The sequence below is a fragment of the Copadichromis virginalis genome, linkage group LG16, assembly GCF_057382275.1.
Source record: "Copadichromis virginalis isolate Kocher_CV1m ecotype Utaka linkage group LG16, C_Virginalis_male_GT1.1, whole genome shotgun sequence".
Taxonomy (NCBI): domain Eukaryota; kingdom Metazoa; phylum Chordata; class Actinopteri; order Cichliformes; family Cichlidae; genus Copadichromis; species Copadichromis virginalis.
Window position 1 is genome coordinate 40,375,579 of NC_140633.1, and position 15,028 is coordinate 40,390,606.

General features: G+C 46.7%; 2 protein-coding genes across 5 annotated transcripts; one reads left to right on the top strand and one right to left on the bottom strand.

Annotated features, from left to right (window-relative positions):
• Positions 1–3,399: 3,399 nt before the first annotated feature.
• Positions 3,400–11,538, bottom strand: gtf2e1 (general transcription factor IIE, polypeptide 1, alpha). 3 transcript variants are annotated; one of them, XM_085434795.1, is made up of 6 exons: positions 11,408–11,538; positions 10,575–10,886; positions 10,328–10,485; positions 7,038–7,233; positions 6,630–6,859; positions 3,400–4,449 (listed from the first exon to the last, which is right to left on the bottom strand). In XM_085434795.1, exons 2-6 carry the CDS (start codon positions 10,862–10,864, stop codon positions 4,004–4,006), a joined length of 1,320 nt encoding a protein of 439 aa, XP_085290921.1. In that variant the 5' UTR covers positions 10,865–10,886; positions 11,408–11,538; the 3' UTR covers positions 3,400–4,003. The 3 variants fall into 3 exon arrangements, with proteins under 3 accessions (XP_085290921.1, XP_085290919.1, XP_085290920.1); XM_085434793.1 differs by having other exon boundaries at positions 11,393–11,537; XM_085434794.1 differs by lacking the exon at positions 11,408–11,538 and adding an exon at positions 11,313–11,377.
• A 32-nt stretch (positions 11,539–11,570) lies between these two features.
• Positions 11,571–15,016, top strand: rabl3 (RAB, member of RAS oncogene family-like 3). 2 transcript variants are annotated; one of them, XM_085434796.1, is made up of 9 exons: positions 11,614–11,690; positions 12,043–12,169; positions 12,310–12,401; positions 12,820–12,949; positions 13,036–13,150; positions 13,245–13,395; positions 13,765–13,836; positions 14,403–14,441; positions 14,531–15,016. In XM_085434796.1, exons 2-9 carry the CDS (start codon positions 12,115–12,117, stop codon positions 14,585–14,587), a joined length of 711 nt encoding a protein of 236 aa, XP_085290922.1. In that variant the 5' UTR covers positions 11,614–11,690; positions 12,043–12,114; the 3' UTR covers positions 14,588–15,016. The 2 variants fall into 2 exon arrangements, with proteins under 2 accessions (XP_085290923.1, XP_085290922.1); XM_085434797.1 differs by lacking the exon at positions 12,043–12,169 and having other exon boundaries at positions 11,571–11,690.
• Positions 15,017–15,028: the final 12 nt, after the last annotated feature.

Here is a 15,028-nt window from a genome sequence, read left to right on the forward strand (position 1 = left end):
AAGAGTGATGAAGACACCTGCAATCAATCAATCCTTATGCAATCAAACCTCTGAAGCATCACTCATTATAAAGTGCCGTTGTACGTCTCCACTCACACCCACTCACAGACACCGTGGGGGTGGGGATGCATTGCTTTACACCACCCTCTCCCAAATCCTGTGAAACGCTGCTTTCTGTCAGGATGTCACACTTTTTTTTAAGCAGCCAAATGAGGTCAGATCCATGCATGAATATGAACATGTTTATTCTCCTGCAGGAAAATAGCACCAAGACGCCATCAGGGGAGAAATCTTCTTAAACCCTGTTAAATCCCATTAAAGCACAATAACCTCACAGCACCTCTCAGTACGCCATAGTCTACCTGATCTTCAGGGTCTCCTGATTTTTTGCAGCTCTGTGGATTCCCCACCGAGTTCTCTTCGCTCTCCCTGTAACCCACACTCAGACTTGCCTTGGCAGATCAATGGAGCAGCATGAGGTTAGGATTTTAATTGAGCTGTCCTGAAGGGTGGGGGTGGTTTTAATGAGGCCAGGGCCTGTTTTCATCCTGACCTTTGAGGCTGTGCTCTACAGGTGTCCATCCTCTAACTTAAAAGGAATGTATGGGCTTGTAGGGTTACCCCAGAGGTGTCAGCCCTCACAAGTGTGTCTGCAGCTTGACATTTTCACCTGAATGAAAGTCTCAGCCAGGTTTTTTAACCTGTTACACTGTATTCAGTGTTTCTGATACCTGTGTTATCATTTAGCAAGGAGGATGGTTTGCACTCACGCACCACCCAAACCAAAAATCCGATTGTGCACAATATTAATAAATGACACAAGAACACGGCTGCTTTGTTCACGTAATCATATTTTTGTCACCACCAGCTTAAAGAACAACACAAACAGTCAGTGAGCACCAGCTCCACAGAGACCAGCACAGGACACTGGCTGTGCAAAGGTGTGCTGGGGACTGTGCAGCATTCAGCAGCAGGATGAGACGGGGTGCACAGCTGGGACAGTGCACAGGAGCATCTGTGCCACATATGGACTAAAAGGCTCAGATGTTAGCAGGTCTAAAGTTTCTTTAATGTGAAATTAAAGCAGATTTAACCAAATAACTTGTCCACTGAACTCTTGAAATCCATCTGAGGCATCAGGTACAAGTGTCATTACAAACCACTGCTGCAAACGAGTGAAGTAAAAGTCACCATCATAAGAAAACTAAGTCAGCTCGTCCCACAAAAACCATGATGACATCGTCAGCCTGGTCATCAGCGCTAAGTGCAGCCAGGCAGTTTCAGCAGCCAGTCAGCCCACAGTCAGAGCCAGCACACTGAGCACACAGACGCATCAGACCAGAGGGAAATAAACAAGCCATATACAGTATCAAAGTAATCTATTACTTGTGTTTGTGCTTCCTGAGATTGTAAAAAGTACTCAAGAGCAGTGACACCGTCATCATTTTCACACAAAGACATCTCTGCACATGCTCCACAGGCCCATCAGGCCAGCATCAGTGTCAGAGTTCACGGTGAGGGGATTCTGCAGGTGATCCTTAGCGGGGGGTGGAGCCTATCCCTATTAAGCACACGTGTTTGAACCTGCGCAAACATGCAAACGGTGGAGGTGAACGCAGGCAACAGTGCTAACCACAATGCTGCCTTTATTCAGGATGCAGCCTACACCCTGCTGTACTCGCTGTGTTCATAAATAACGTGACCTGGATATGAGCCGACAGCAGGAACGATTTGACCACAGTGGCGTCTCCTGAAGCTTTTATTTACTTGCTCGACTCGATTGCTGTGCCTCAGTAAACAGGCAGATTTGTCAAACAGCCGTGCTTTGTTTGTAAAATATCAAAGTCATTACGTAAGAAATTATATCAGAAAGAAAGGGTGTGGGCATGCACTTTGTTCCCATATATCAGGGGTGTCCAACTCCAGGCCTCGAGGGCCGGTGTCCTGCAGGTTTTAGGTCTCACCCTGGATATCACACCTGAACCACATGATTAGCTATTCCCAGGCCTCTGGAGAACTTCAGGACATGTTGAGGTCATTCAGCCATTTAAATCAGCTGTGCTGGATCAAGGACACATCTAAACCTGCAGGACACCGGCCCTCGAGGCCTGGAGTTGGACACCCCTGCCATATATACACATGTGATCTCTGTGATGAAGACAAAGGGGTTTATTTTCTGAACAGCTCGTTGTTGAAACGTTTGCACAGAAATCTGGACTAAAATGTAAAACCTACAAACTCTTGTGTGAAATCAATGGTGCTACGTTTGCGTTGATGAAGGATTATGGGTACGCGACATCTTTTTAAACACTCACTTCACTGTTTTTGTCCATGATGACTTCTGTCCTCTGAAGTTCAGCACAGGTAGGCTTTCTTTGCATTAGCTGGTTTAACAAAACGGGCTTCTCAGTGCACTTAAAAAGTATTTTATGCGTCATTCGAGTCATCTTCCCCACAAAATGGATCAAGTGAGCACCGCCTGCTCCAACCAGACAGAGACGGGTGACAGAGAGCTGCACAGGTTACACGTGCACAACACTCAGGACCCTGTACGTACAGGAATCTGTGCGAACGCTTCACTTCCACATTATGTTTTCAACATGTTACCATGGCGATCAAAACCCACCACCACCGCAATGAAAACTCTGATTTTAGGCTAAATTTACATTTCTAACCTGGTACAGAGGACGAGTGCACAATTCCCATGAAAGCAGCTGTCACCGTGGTAACTGATGCTGAACGCAGCCCGAACAGGAGCGGCTTATCAGAGCGTTGGTTTAAAATCAGCAGGAAGTGCCGCGTTCTTCTAATTCACATTAAGTTTTAGATGAAACCAGATCACATGACGCAGGGTTTTACGTGGGTAAACTGACAAAGTCAAACGTTATTAAAACCACTGAAGCCCAGGTAGAGTGACAGGTGTGCAAAGTGCACGTTTCCACTTGGTGATGAAGAAGCTTTATTCTTACCTGCTGCTGAGCCTCTGCTGAAACTGCAGCTACGGCAACACAGAATAAATCAAACAAAACGTTTCCTCTGTCGACAAAGCAACTCCCACTTCTCGTTTTTAGCCTCTGCAACAGTAACAAGCTGGAACATGTAAAACCCAAGATTAACACTGCAGAAGATTGTTAGTCGCTTTTCTTTGTGGCATTTGTGCAGTTTGCCGTTCAAGTTTTATGACCTTTACAGAAGTTTTGTCATCTGATACGGTCACTGGCTGCAGTAGGCGACACTCACAGGGATCATTCTGAGTATGACATGTGAAACGCTCAGAGCTGGAAGCACTGAGCCTAAAGACGTTGAGAAACACCACAGTGATGACACCGCCCCTGGTGACAGTAGACAGGAACAACATGATGGTCAAAAAGTATGTTTATGGTATAAAGACTCTCCTCCTTCACCACAGTATCTTTTTATTACAGACTGCTCCAAAGAAGCAATGTTTCACTGTTAGCCACATGCTCCGTCTGCCTGAGACCAGTTTTTAAACGTCCCGTCTGTTAACTTGTTTCAGACAAAAAGAAGAAGTAAATCACAGAACGTAAAGCCAGCTGCTTCGTCCTCGCAGGTTCTTCAGTTCTCCATCAGTGTGCAGCTCCAGCACTCACACCTCTACCAGTTCTCCAAGCTCACTGCTGCATGTGCTTGTTTGCAGAAATCTATTTTCCTCGTCCACGAAACTGAGCGCTGAAATTTACTGAGTAAAACACCTGATACATTTAAACGGGACATAAAAGAAACAGGCAACAAGATTCAAACTAAAGACAAAACAGTTGGCACTGTGCAGCTAGGCAGCTCCTTCTGGGGTTGTAGGGCGGAGATTTAAAAATACTTGGGTCAGAATACTACACGGGGGGGCAACACTGTCGGAGTACGTCCTCATTAATGGAACGAAGAACGCTGAAGCAGGCTGAATACTTGAGCAGCATGATTAAACGAGCTGTGTGCACAGACATGCCCACTGACACAGCGGAGTGAACCCACGCTGTGACCGACTGGCTCAGAAGAACATGTCCTGGTACAGGTTCTGGCCCATCTCGATGTAGGCCTCCTTCTCCTGTGCAGACATCTGCTCCACCAGCTCTGGCCTCTGGCTCACCTCTCTGTACGAGAAGGGCCGGCCTCCCACCATCACTGTGGGCTCATCGCCCACTTCCTCAAATTCATCGTCGTCCTCATCATCCTCCTCTTGGCCCCGATGCTGCGCGGCCGCGGCAGGAGGAGGACCCGGGGGCGAGTCGTCGTCCGACTCGCTGGTGTCGCTGTCTGAGTCACTGGCGTTGGCAGAGGTGAGAGCCCTCGCAGCGGCGCTGGCTCCGCCTGCACCGGCGCCTGCAACGCTCCTCTTCTCGTGGATTAGCAGCGCGCGCATCACTTCCTCGTTTTCATCTACCTGACTGGTGCCAGGACCAGGAGCTCCATCCTGGGCTCCAGGTACGCCACCACCTGTGAAAACCACATTAAGATTAGATCACATTCTCATTTTTAGCTTAACTCACAACTTCAACACAGCTCTGCTCTTCAACCCTGTTATTCTGCATCCGTGTCATGTGGTAAGGTAACCATGGGGTCGAGATTTATCATCACATGATGCAACTTCTAACCAATCCAGGACATCTCACTGGAGCGTAGGCTGGATGACACAGCACCTGCACGGTTTCTTGGCAGACATTCAGTGCTGCCATGTTTCATCACAGCAACACAAAAAGAAGGCGTGGCCTGGGACAAACAGTTGCAACACATAAACGTGAGATCTCCAAGAACGACCGATAACGACATTAATCCGTTTTAAAAGAAATGTGCTGGCTTCAGAGTGAGTGAGTAAGTTCTTAGAAACAGGTTTCTTTATCGATACCTGTTCCAGGGTAGGTACGTGCTCTGTGATTGGTCTACACAGATGGGAAACTAGATGAACAGAAACATTGGCTGAGGATCAGCGGAGCCTATCAGAGAGGCGGGAAACCACGAGTGGTAATTTCTTCTCCTACTTCCTCCCAACTTGCTGAAATCAGCTCAGACGAGCTAAACTGCAGTTGCTATGCCAACCACCACCTGGCTTAACGTCATCTTGGCGTTTCAACCGGCACAATGCTAAAAGCCTGGCAGTTCCACGGTGGGCAGTTGCCCCCAGGGAAGCCCTCGGAGCTCTCTAACGAATGGTAGCGCACCGTTTCAGTTTCGGCGTGCGAGCTCGAGCCCAGCCTGACTTTATGTAGATGTAGCAGGTGCCACATCCCCGCTGATGTCAAAGCAGGCAGAGCGGGTGACGTCAGCCAGTGAGTGTGGGCTGAAAGAGCTGCTCCATCTTTAGAGCCTGCACCCACAGGTGCACAGCCTCCGACACCAGTGTTCAGTTTTCACCAGCTGAAGCTCCGCACGCTTGACTGAAATCATCAGAACAGCCAAGGTGCACATCCCCACCAGCAAGCACAGAAGACGTGCTCGTTCCCTCTCAGCAGCTGAGGACAAAGAAGCTCCACATCTTCTGTTTTTTGATGCATCGTATCAGAATTTGGGTTTTTCTTTACACGTTCAAATGAATAAGTTGTATTTAGGAGCTGGAGTCAGACCCTTTCTTCTTTCAGTAAACCAGATCATGAAACACACGTTTACAGCTCGATGCACGCTCAGGATTTAAGCACAGGGTAAAACCCGCAGGCAGATGAACGGAGACACACCTGTGACAAAAACACAACCCACATGTCTAATTTGTAATTTCCATAAGAATGGATTCTATTATGAGTGATCCTGCCTCAGCCACTCACTAACCAAGCCCTGATTATTCCAATTAGGCAATTATGGCTCAGCGGTACTCTGGCCAGGTCTGATTGCTGCATGCCCTTGGGTAAGGATCCAATGTCATTAGAAGAAAACTTGTTGAAGGGCTGCTCTGACAGATGGAGGTAACCTGGCTGACCTGTAATAACCTGTTCCAGCTACAGACTGAGCACCGACTGAGATGAAAAGCACAAAAACGGCGCTCTCTGCAGTCCATGCAGCATCCAAGCTACCCGCTCCTGAAACACGAGAAACATCATTCATGATTAACGATCACATAAACAGCCGCCGAGTCTGGGAGGAAATTCACGCTGAATTAAACTTAAACTAATTCACGGAGTCGGAGATTGCAGTGCTTTAGAGTACGATTACATTCATTCATCTTCAATAACGAGCTGCACGAGCTGGAGACGTTTTTCATCCCACTCTGTGAGTCCATTTTCAAATGTTATTGTATTTAGTGAAGACGTTTAAATTGGATCTTTTTAACAAACTCTACACGAGAGAAAGATGAGAACGGTGTGCTGCAGCTTTTAGATCTCACTCTGGGTCAACACACCTGAATCACACGATTAGTTCATTACCAGGCCTCTGGAGAACTTCACGACATGTTGAGGAGGTCACTCAGCCATTTAAATCAGCTGTGATGGATCTAGGACACATCTAAACCTGCAGGACACCGGCCCTCCAGGCCTGGAACTGGACACCCGCTCTAAACAGTATCTGTTTATGTTTAGTGTGTCTGAATATAATGACTGAGCTACAAATGAAACAACCATCACAGAGATGTCACAGACTCGTTGATCCGCCTCAGCTGAGAGCGGCTGCAGTGACAGCGCTGTACTTACGGTTCTTGAGGACGTCCGGCTCGTTGTAAGCGCCCTGTACGGTGCTCTGAGTCAGCCACACCGGCCTCTCCTTTGGCGCCTTGCTGTCGCCAGCCTGTTTCTGCTGCTCCTCCTGGTCCATGTTGATGACCACGTTCTGGGTGTACAGATCAGCGTACGTCGATCCTTTGTTCGACCAGGCTTCGCGGTGCGGGCCGCTCGCTGCTCCTGATGCTGCAGCACGTTCTCGGCTGCAGGAAAGAGTCAGCGAATAATATTTACAGCTAAGTTAACACGATTAAGTCTGAAAAATGTGCCCAGTTCACTCGTTTCGGTTCCTCCTGTGGCTACAGACAACAGCTCACCACAGCGTAACCGCTAACTGCGGTGAGCTGTTCGGACGAGTACGATGCTGCGAGGCAGACTGACCTCTGTTTGAGAGCAGGAATCTCAGCAGGCTCAGGCTCCAGCAGCTCATGGGACAAGTTCACGTCCTCGGTTTCACGGAGCAGCACGTAGATGGGCTCGATCTGCTCGTTGAAGCGCGCCACGAGCGTCCTGGCGTCAGGACAGACCGACTCATCCTCTTCTACCTCCGTCTGGCAGAAGGTACAGCGAAATGTACCTGCAGGTGAAAAACAATCATTACAGACCTGCCTACAGGGCGCTGCATGGACCGAACCAGCAGAGAAGTTTAGGCCCCAACTACTTTACATACCAGCTGATATATCACAGGAAGTGAACCTGCTGGTTGCCATTGGTGCCATTTGTGCTCTGATTTTGGTGATTTATAACCAATCGGGGTCAGGCTTGGTCTTCATGGAGGCTGGGCGTGGTTGTGTCGACACAACAGGAATAAGAGCGCTGACAGAGACTCTTGCATTAAACAGGAAACGCCTGCGAGGGAAACTGTATGCTGTGCGCACCACACTTGCTTCCTACCATTAAGAGAAGGGCACGCTTCGACCATCTGCTTCTCTGGCCGATTTCAGCTTCAGTAATGGGAGCCGTGCCAGCAGCGCAGAGCTCACGCCTGCTTTATGTGTATGAGAGACCCCGAAAACTACTATTACAACTAAAGCACCTCCAGATTAATGCAAATGAAGTGAACAGTTACAGCTGAGGCTGCTCAACAACTGAAAGGCAACAGCGTCTCATTAATGTACAAACTGTTGTTTGTGCATTTAAGATTAAAGTGGTAAATACCTCATTAAGATCTTATTTATCCTCGATGTGTGCCAAGCGGCACCAAGCTGAGATTACTGGAAAAAATCATTACAAAGTAAATCACGTAAATATGATTAATACGTTCATAATGGTCTGGCACTGGTCTCTGGCTCAGCACTGAAACATTCTGCTTTTCCTGTACAAAGGTGGAGAACATGTTGGCCGAAGGTGAGGAATGAGCACGTCAGGTGGAGTGAGTGGAAAAAAGATCACGTGTTACAACATTCACGGCGCGCTGTGAAAACAGAGCTGCAGGGCTTCGGCTCTCCTTTGTGGGTCAGAACGAGCTGGAAGACCAGCAGTGTCGTGTCCGATCCTCGTGAGGTTACGCTGAGTGTTGCTGGCCCGACAAAAACAGCCCATCAAACTACCAGCAGAGCTGCAGGTACCCGAAGGCTGAACCCTGACCGAGGCAAAGCAGCAGAGACAGGAAGCGGTGCAGAGGAACCGTGAGGCGTGTCATCACAAACACACTGATGGCTCATTTATCCAGAGTGACGAGACTGCACATCTATTCTGTCCCATTTGTGTCTTTTCTTAGAGCTCGATCATTTAAACACACCCACATTTTAACATAGTGATTCTACAGTGAATCAACCTGACAGCCAACAACATCAACTATTTACAACATTTATCCCAGTAAACCACAAGTACTGGACAGAATTATTCACTGAAAATGAGAAACCATCTTTAATGATTTGTTGACCACTCCTGTGTGAGTCCTAGAAGCCGAGCCGGATGGTTGGCAGTCAGCCCCGACCCTGGCAGGCAGTCAGCGTGGTGTCACAGCTTAAAGCTGCCGCAGTTTATGAATGAAAACAGCTCACAAACAAATACAAACCTTTGCAGAGAGAGCGCAACGTGGACAACGTTTCTAATGCAAATCAGGATTTTTAATGCACATGTTGGCCCTGCGACAGACTGCCGACCTGTCCGGGGTGTACCCCGCCTCTCGCCCTATGACAGCTGGGATAGGCTCCACCCCCCGTGACCCTGACAAGGATAAGCGAACGAGAATGGATGGATTTTAGCAAACACACATACAACCCAGTTCATCAGTTCTGGGGATGTTGCTTCAATTTCTCTAAAACCAAATTCAAAGAGAGGCCATTTTCCCAAAATGCATTGCATCCTGTGTAATACAGTAATGTGCACTGCTCGGAAAGGAAGCACTTTAAAACATCAGATCAGAAATAAAATCCTGCTGGATATCTGCACCGAGCTCCAACAGCAAAGTGAGAGTGGCTCCAGTGTGACTGCAGGGAGACAGCAAATGTTCGGGTAAGGGCGCGTACTGACATCATCATGGCCGCTGTAAGTCATTGATTACCAACTATTTAAATCTGACGTAAAAGTGAAGATTCTGGGTTTTTAAAGTGCACAAACTGTTTCATGGTCACCTACGTTTGGTCTGTGTCATTCAGAGCTCATCATTATGCAGCATATGCAAGTATGTGTGAGGCTTATGACTCATCCTTATTCAAATAACAGACATTTAAAGTGAACTTTAACATGGCAGAATGTTAGCGTACGACTTGGAGCTTATACAAAGCCACGTACACGTCATTAGCTTCAATGGCAGTCTTTTCATGTCCACGTAGCGCTGCTAACAAAGTGCACTCACACACAGCTTTAGAAGTAACTCTGCATTAAATGGACAATGAACAAAAATTCATGCTTCTATCTCTATAACGTACACGATCCTCTGTTCACACTATAGTTTCATTAGGAGGAATTGTCATTAAATGTATCCTGCTATGTGCTGTTACTGCCATCTAGAGGTGAACTGAGGAGCACACAACATAATGGAAGTGCAAACAAAAAACAACACATCAGATCACAAAGTGATCCTTGTATCAATGAAATACCGAAGTCTTCATTTAACTTTGACAAACTCATTTCTGTACATCCACTGTGAATCACTGCCAGTCGTGAGCGCCTGCCTCGCTTTCCCCACATATTATATCTCCAAACATTTTCCAGATAAACTGAGAGCCAGATTTACCAGGTTAGGATAATCACAGAGGGGCAAACACGTCCACAGAGGGAGAAAGTTCTGCATCTATTGATTTTAAAAAAAAAAGATGAAGAGTGTCGTCCTCCCTCCTGCTGACACTGCACGTCGAGTTCAGTTACTTTATGCTTGGTTTTAAAAACAAACTACTGAGGAGCAGAAATATGTGGGGCCTTGCTCCAAACCAAAGGGTTTAAGACTCAGTGAAGATCTACAGGAAAGAGCCAAAGCTGAGGCACCACGCTCACCGTTTTGAGCCGTCCACCTGCACCAAATACTCAGAAAACGACAAGTTTCTCTGTGCACGCAGCATGCTATTTAAATATATATGAACTCTCCCCACCCGCGGTAAAGAAGCTTCTAATTAATTATTCATCCCATAAAAGCTGGACTAAAGTCCCGTCAAACTGCCAGAATGCTTTCAAAAATCCAAGCGTGTTGAATATTACAGTATAGCAGCACTGGTCTGCACCTTTACCTGTCATAGGGTCGAAGAGTTGGTTGGCCTCGAGGTCGGTGAAGGTGGAGAAGCAGCAGGGACACCGGAAGGAAGCGCGGTTGGTGGAGTCTCGCTCATCTGTCTCAATGCGTCGTCGCATGTGATCCAGTTTATACTTGACCACATTGACCAGTACCCTAAAAAGATGTAAGACAGAAATAAGACTACTGAGTCTAAAGTGTCCAACACACACACACACACACACACACACAGCAGAGATTTAAACCTGTAATTAATGAAGTAGTAGTTGTGTCTCGTTGTCTTGCCATCGGGCGCCGTCTCCACCCTCATGCGGCACTTCACAAACTTGTCTGCTTTTAGGGTATTGAGTACTGAGCGCAGCTGCTTGCGGTCATACTTGAGCAGCTCCAGCATGTCCTCCTCACGCACACATGGGTTACGGATCAGCACATCCAGCGCCAAAGCATGCTCCAGGCCATAAAAACCCCTCACGACCTGCTTGGCCAGCCGCTTCAGAGCTGCGGGGACCTCGGTCAGTACCGCTGGTTCAATCATCTTTGGGTCTGGAGAGAAAGAGCTGCAGGGCAGAGTGCGACAGCGGGGAGAACATCAGGAAGGCAGGGATGAGGAGCAGGGCCAGAAGAGTTATCCAAGTATAAAACTTTAAATTTAAGAGGGAAGTGTAAGGTATACTAGAGCACATTAACCCAGTAGGAGAAAAATCCCGGCCGCGTTATCGATGTCAAATCATCAATCACAGCTAGCGTAGCTTAGCTTAGATCCAAACAAAGACTAAAACATAATGCATCCGGTTTGCCGGTGTTATTGTACATTTTAATGTAATACACCACAATAGAAAGACGGCGTGTTAATAGTTTACCGGTCATCTTATTATTTCACACTTTATCTTTAATAAAAGCTCGATAAAGTTACTTTTATTTAAATTAAGCTCTAACACTGAGTTGGCCTGCAGAAACCCGGCAGGCGTTAACGCGACCCTTACCGGTTATTGTTTATGTGCCAACAGTCATCTCAGAGTCACACACACTGACGTTAACTCACAAAAACACCGCTAAAACTCACTGAACACAAACGCACGTCACGGTCCTTTAGCTGCTGGGTTAGCCAACATGCTTCACTTCTTATTTTGAGACGACGACCCCGGAAATGAAAAATAAACCCGGGCCAACTGAAATGTTGGCCCGGCTGCACTAAACTGCACCCATAGAAGCGAAGAAGCTTGAGTGACGGGCATGTTGGCGAATAGCATGGCTTTGTTTTCATGGGGCGTGGTTTTAAGAACACTGTTTACTTCCTGATCGCGTCTATCAAAAAATGGCCTCTCTTGACAGGGTAAAAGTGTTGGTTTTGGGAGATTCCGGTGAGTTATGAACTATTTTCACAAGCAAAACCTTTACTACTGTCTGCTGTTATTTATAAGGACACTTGCTTATTCTGAACGGAACTCGCTCACTTATAAAACTCTTAATCTTTAAGTAGGAGACCGACGCTGTGGTCAGTTTGCTGCTGTGGCAGTTAAAGCTACGGATAAACATCACGTAACACACCTGTCATGTCTAAGCTCACGGGTAATTTTCACAATAAAGGTACATCGGCGAGCGACGCTGAATTTTAATACCCGTCATTTTTACATCGGTCACTTTGCGGCAGGTGGATGTAAGTAGAGTGTTTGGGTGTGAAACGATTCCACATCAAGAGTTTAAATTCCACAGAAACACGTTTTGCCGAATCAGAGAGCCACACCCTACAGATGATTACGGATACTCACTGATGTTGTTCCGGAGATGTGCTCTGCTGGAAGCCGAGTCTGTCGTAAACTGACTCGATGTTTCGGTGGAGGTCAGTCTTCCAGTCAGCAGCAGCTGTAGAGTCTATTCATAATTTAAATCCATTAATATCGATCAGCTACACAAAAATGTTTAACCTGCTGTGCTTTGCATCAGCTCCTTTTATCCAGTATCATTTTGTGCTCTTTGCAGGGGTTGGCAAGTCTTCCTTGGTCCATCTGCTATGTCAGAATCAAGTTTTGGGAAATCCATCGTGGACTGTTGGCTGCTCTGTAGATGTGCGGGTAAGCAGGTCCAGCATCTTCTACTTTACAAAGCCCTGCTGGCCTTTTATTTTAAACTCGTATAAAACACGACAGAACACACTAACGAGAGGGAGACAGGTGTAACGGTGAACCTGAAAGGAACAGGTGCACAGGTTTAAATACCAGGGTGTCAGGGGTGATCTGTGACAGAAGGATAGCAGCAAGAGTGAGAGGGCAGGTAATGAGGCCTGCTATGATGTATAGTTTGGTGACTGACAAAAAGATAGGAGGTAGAGCTGAAGGTGTTCAGGTGTTCGGTGGGAGTGACCGGGATGGACAGGTTTAGAAATGAGTCCATCAGAGGGACGAGGCTGGGATGGTTTAGGCATGTGCAGAGAGGTAAGAGTGAGATGGCGCCCGATGAGCTATTGATGTCGAAATAATTATTCTACTCCAGGTTCAAGACTATAAGGAGGGAACCCCAGAGGAGAAAACCTTCTACATTGAACTCTGGGATGTTGGAGGATCCGTTGGCAACGCCAGCAGCGTCAAAAGCACGAGAGCAGTCTTCTACAACTCGGTTAATGGTAAACACTTACAGACAGATCTGAAAGCATTGATTTCATCAGTGACGTGTTATTGAGACATGCTCTTCATGTTTGGGTTCTTTTAGGAATTATATTGGTCCACGATCTGACCAATAAGAAGTCCTCTCAGAATCTGTACCGTTGGTCACTGGAAGCTTTGAATAAGGATTCCTCTCCAACTGGAGTCATCATTTCAAACGGGTGAGCAGATCTGTGTGTTCGACATCGCCCGTCTTCATTCAGAATAATAAACAGAAAACATGGCTAATGTGGAAGCTTCGATATTTGACTGCAGCGACTATGACAGAGAGCAGTTTGCAGAGAATCCGGTGCCTTTGCTGTTGATCGGGACCAAGTTTGACCAAATTCCAGAAAACAAGCGCAGTGAAGTCCTCACTCGGACGGCTTTCTTGTCCGAAGACTTCAATGCAGAAGAAATCAATCTTGTAAGTCGCCTCACTCTGCTCTACGAGCTCTCAGCTTCAGCTCCTTTAAACCAATGAATCCGTTTCATTCATTGTTTATCTCTCACATAAAGCACAACTCATGTTTAGCACTCATAAAAAAGGAAACTAGACTAATGATGAAAATAAAGCGGCGATTCACACACTCACACACCACCTACGTTTTTCAGTCAAAAACAAATCCTAGTTCACAACAATAAAAACAACACATGTATCATAAACATCACAGCATCAGTAAGCTCCTCTCTGTCCTGTGTCTGGTCCTCCAGCCTAAAATAAAACATGTGGAAGCTGCTGTGGTCAGTTTCACTGCGGGAGCTGAACGCTTTTGGTGTTGTGTTGTTTTCCCAGGACTGCACCAACCCCAGATACCTGGCTGCAGGCACCTCAAACGCTGTGAAACTCAGCAGGTTCTTTGACAAGGTGAGAGCTGTGAGCTGCGTCACTGCGGTCTGTCAGGCAGGTCGTGACTCAGGCTGCGTCCACACTAGCCCAGATTGATTAGGGTTAGGGGGGAATGTTTTCAGATGAAAACGCCGTTCCGGCTCTTCGAAACGTCGCGGCAAAATGTGGAGGAAAAGCAGCGAGTGTTTTAAATGGACTCACAATGAGGTGGAGTTGTTGCTGCGAGTAACACAAAAGTACAAAGTGGCAACAGTGAGTGAGAATTAAAGAATTCTTTGTTGCTATCTTTGTTTAATTAGTCACATGACTGCATCACATGACTAACATGCGTCATCATTTTAGAAAGTCTCTGTTTTCAAATGTGTGCGTCTCAGTGTGGACGGGAGGCCAAAACGGAGAGACGAGGTTGCGTTTTCAAACAAAAATGCATTAGTGTGGACGCAGCATCACACGCGTGTGTGCACCTCCGTCTTTGTGCTGCGGTATTTTCAATCATAGACCTGGAGGATAAATGTCTCACATTAATGGGAGTCCTTTCTCTTGACGTGTACGTGTGTTCTGACTCGTATTAAACCTTTCAACAGGTAATAGAGAAAAGATATTTCACCAGAGATCCCAGTCAGGTCAGTTTGTTTTCTCTTTTTTCTGTCCAGTCAGTCGTAGCAGTTTTGGTAAAAGGTTGAAGGTGACCTGTTTCCCACTTTCTCTGCAGATGACTGGCTTCACAGACAGAAAACGGTTCAACTTCAAAAGTTTGCACTATGACTGAGACCTGTGATCAGACCCCGCCCACTCAGACACGCGCTGGAAGTGAATCTAGAAAAGTTTATAAAAGCTGGAAATGACATGTGAAGAAGGTGCTGAGGACAGAATGAAGAGGCACGCTTTGAGCTTTTTATTACACCATCATGAATGAGACCACACGTTTTTAGAACATATGCTTTACTGCTCCTCTGACTCGTGCATCATTCCTGCTCCTCCATTGTTTGCTTGATCCACGGGATGAAGGAGCTGACTTTAGTATAGACATGCGGGTACTGTGGATTATTGCAGTCCTCTGCCAAGGTGAAGGCTGTTATACCCTGAGGCTTTGTGTTGCAGATAAGTGGCCCACCGGAGTCTCCCTACAAAGAAAGACTTGATTGAGCGATCTGTGTAAAGGTTGCACATTTTACATGAATAAAAGACTAAACCTGTATTTGAGTTATTA

Excerpts from the sequence above, each read along its gene's own strand:
- gtf2e1 (XM_085434795.1), bottom strand. The coding sequence starts at position 10,864 with ATGATTGAACCAGCGGTACTGACCGAGGTCCCCGCAGCTCTGAAGCGG. Across the intron at positions 10,486-10,574 it reads TACTACTTCATTAATTACAG|GGTACTGGTCAATGTGGTCA; the intron begins GTTTAAATCTCT and ends ACATCTTTTTAG. Across the intron at positions 6,860-7,037 it reads ATTCCTGCTCTCAAACAGAG|CCGAGAACGTGCTGCAGCAT; the intron begins GTCAGTCTGCCT and ends TCTTTCCTGCAG.
- rabl3 (XM_085434796.1), top strand. The coding sequence starts at position 12,115 with ATGTGCTCTGCTGGAAGCCGAGTCTGTCGTAAACTGACTCGATGTTTC. Across the intron at positions 13,396-13,764 it reads ATGCAGAAGAAATCAATCTT|GACTGCACCAACCCCAGATA; the intron begins GTAAGTCGCCTC and ends TTGTTTTCCCAG. Across the intron at positions 13,837-14,402 it reads TCAGCAGGTTCTTTGACAAG|GTAATAGAGAAAAGATATTT; the intron begins GTGAGAGCTGTG and ends ACCTTTCAACAG.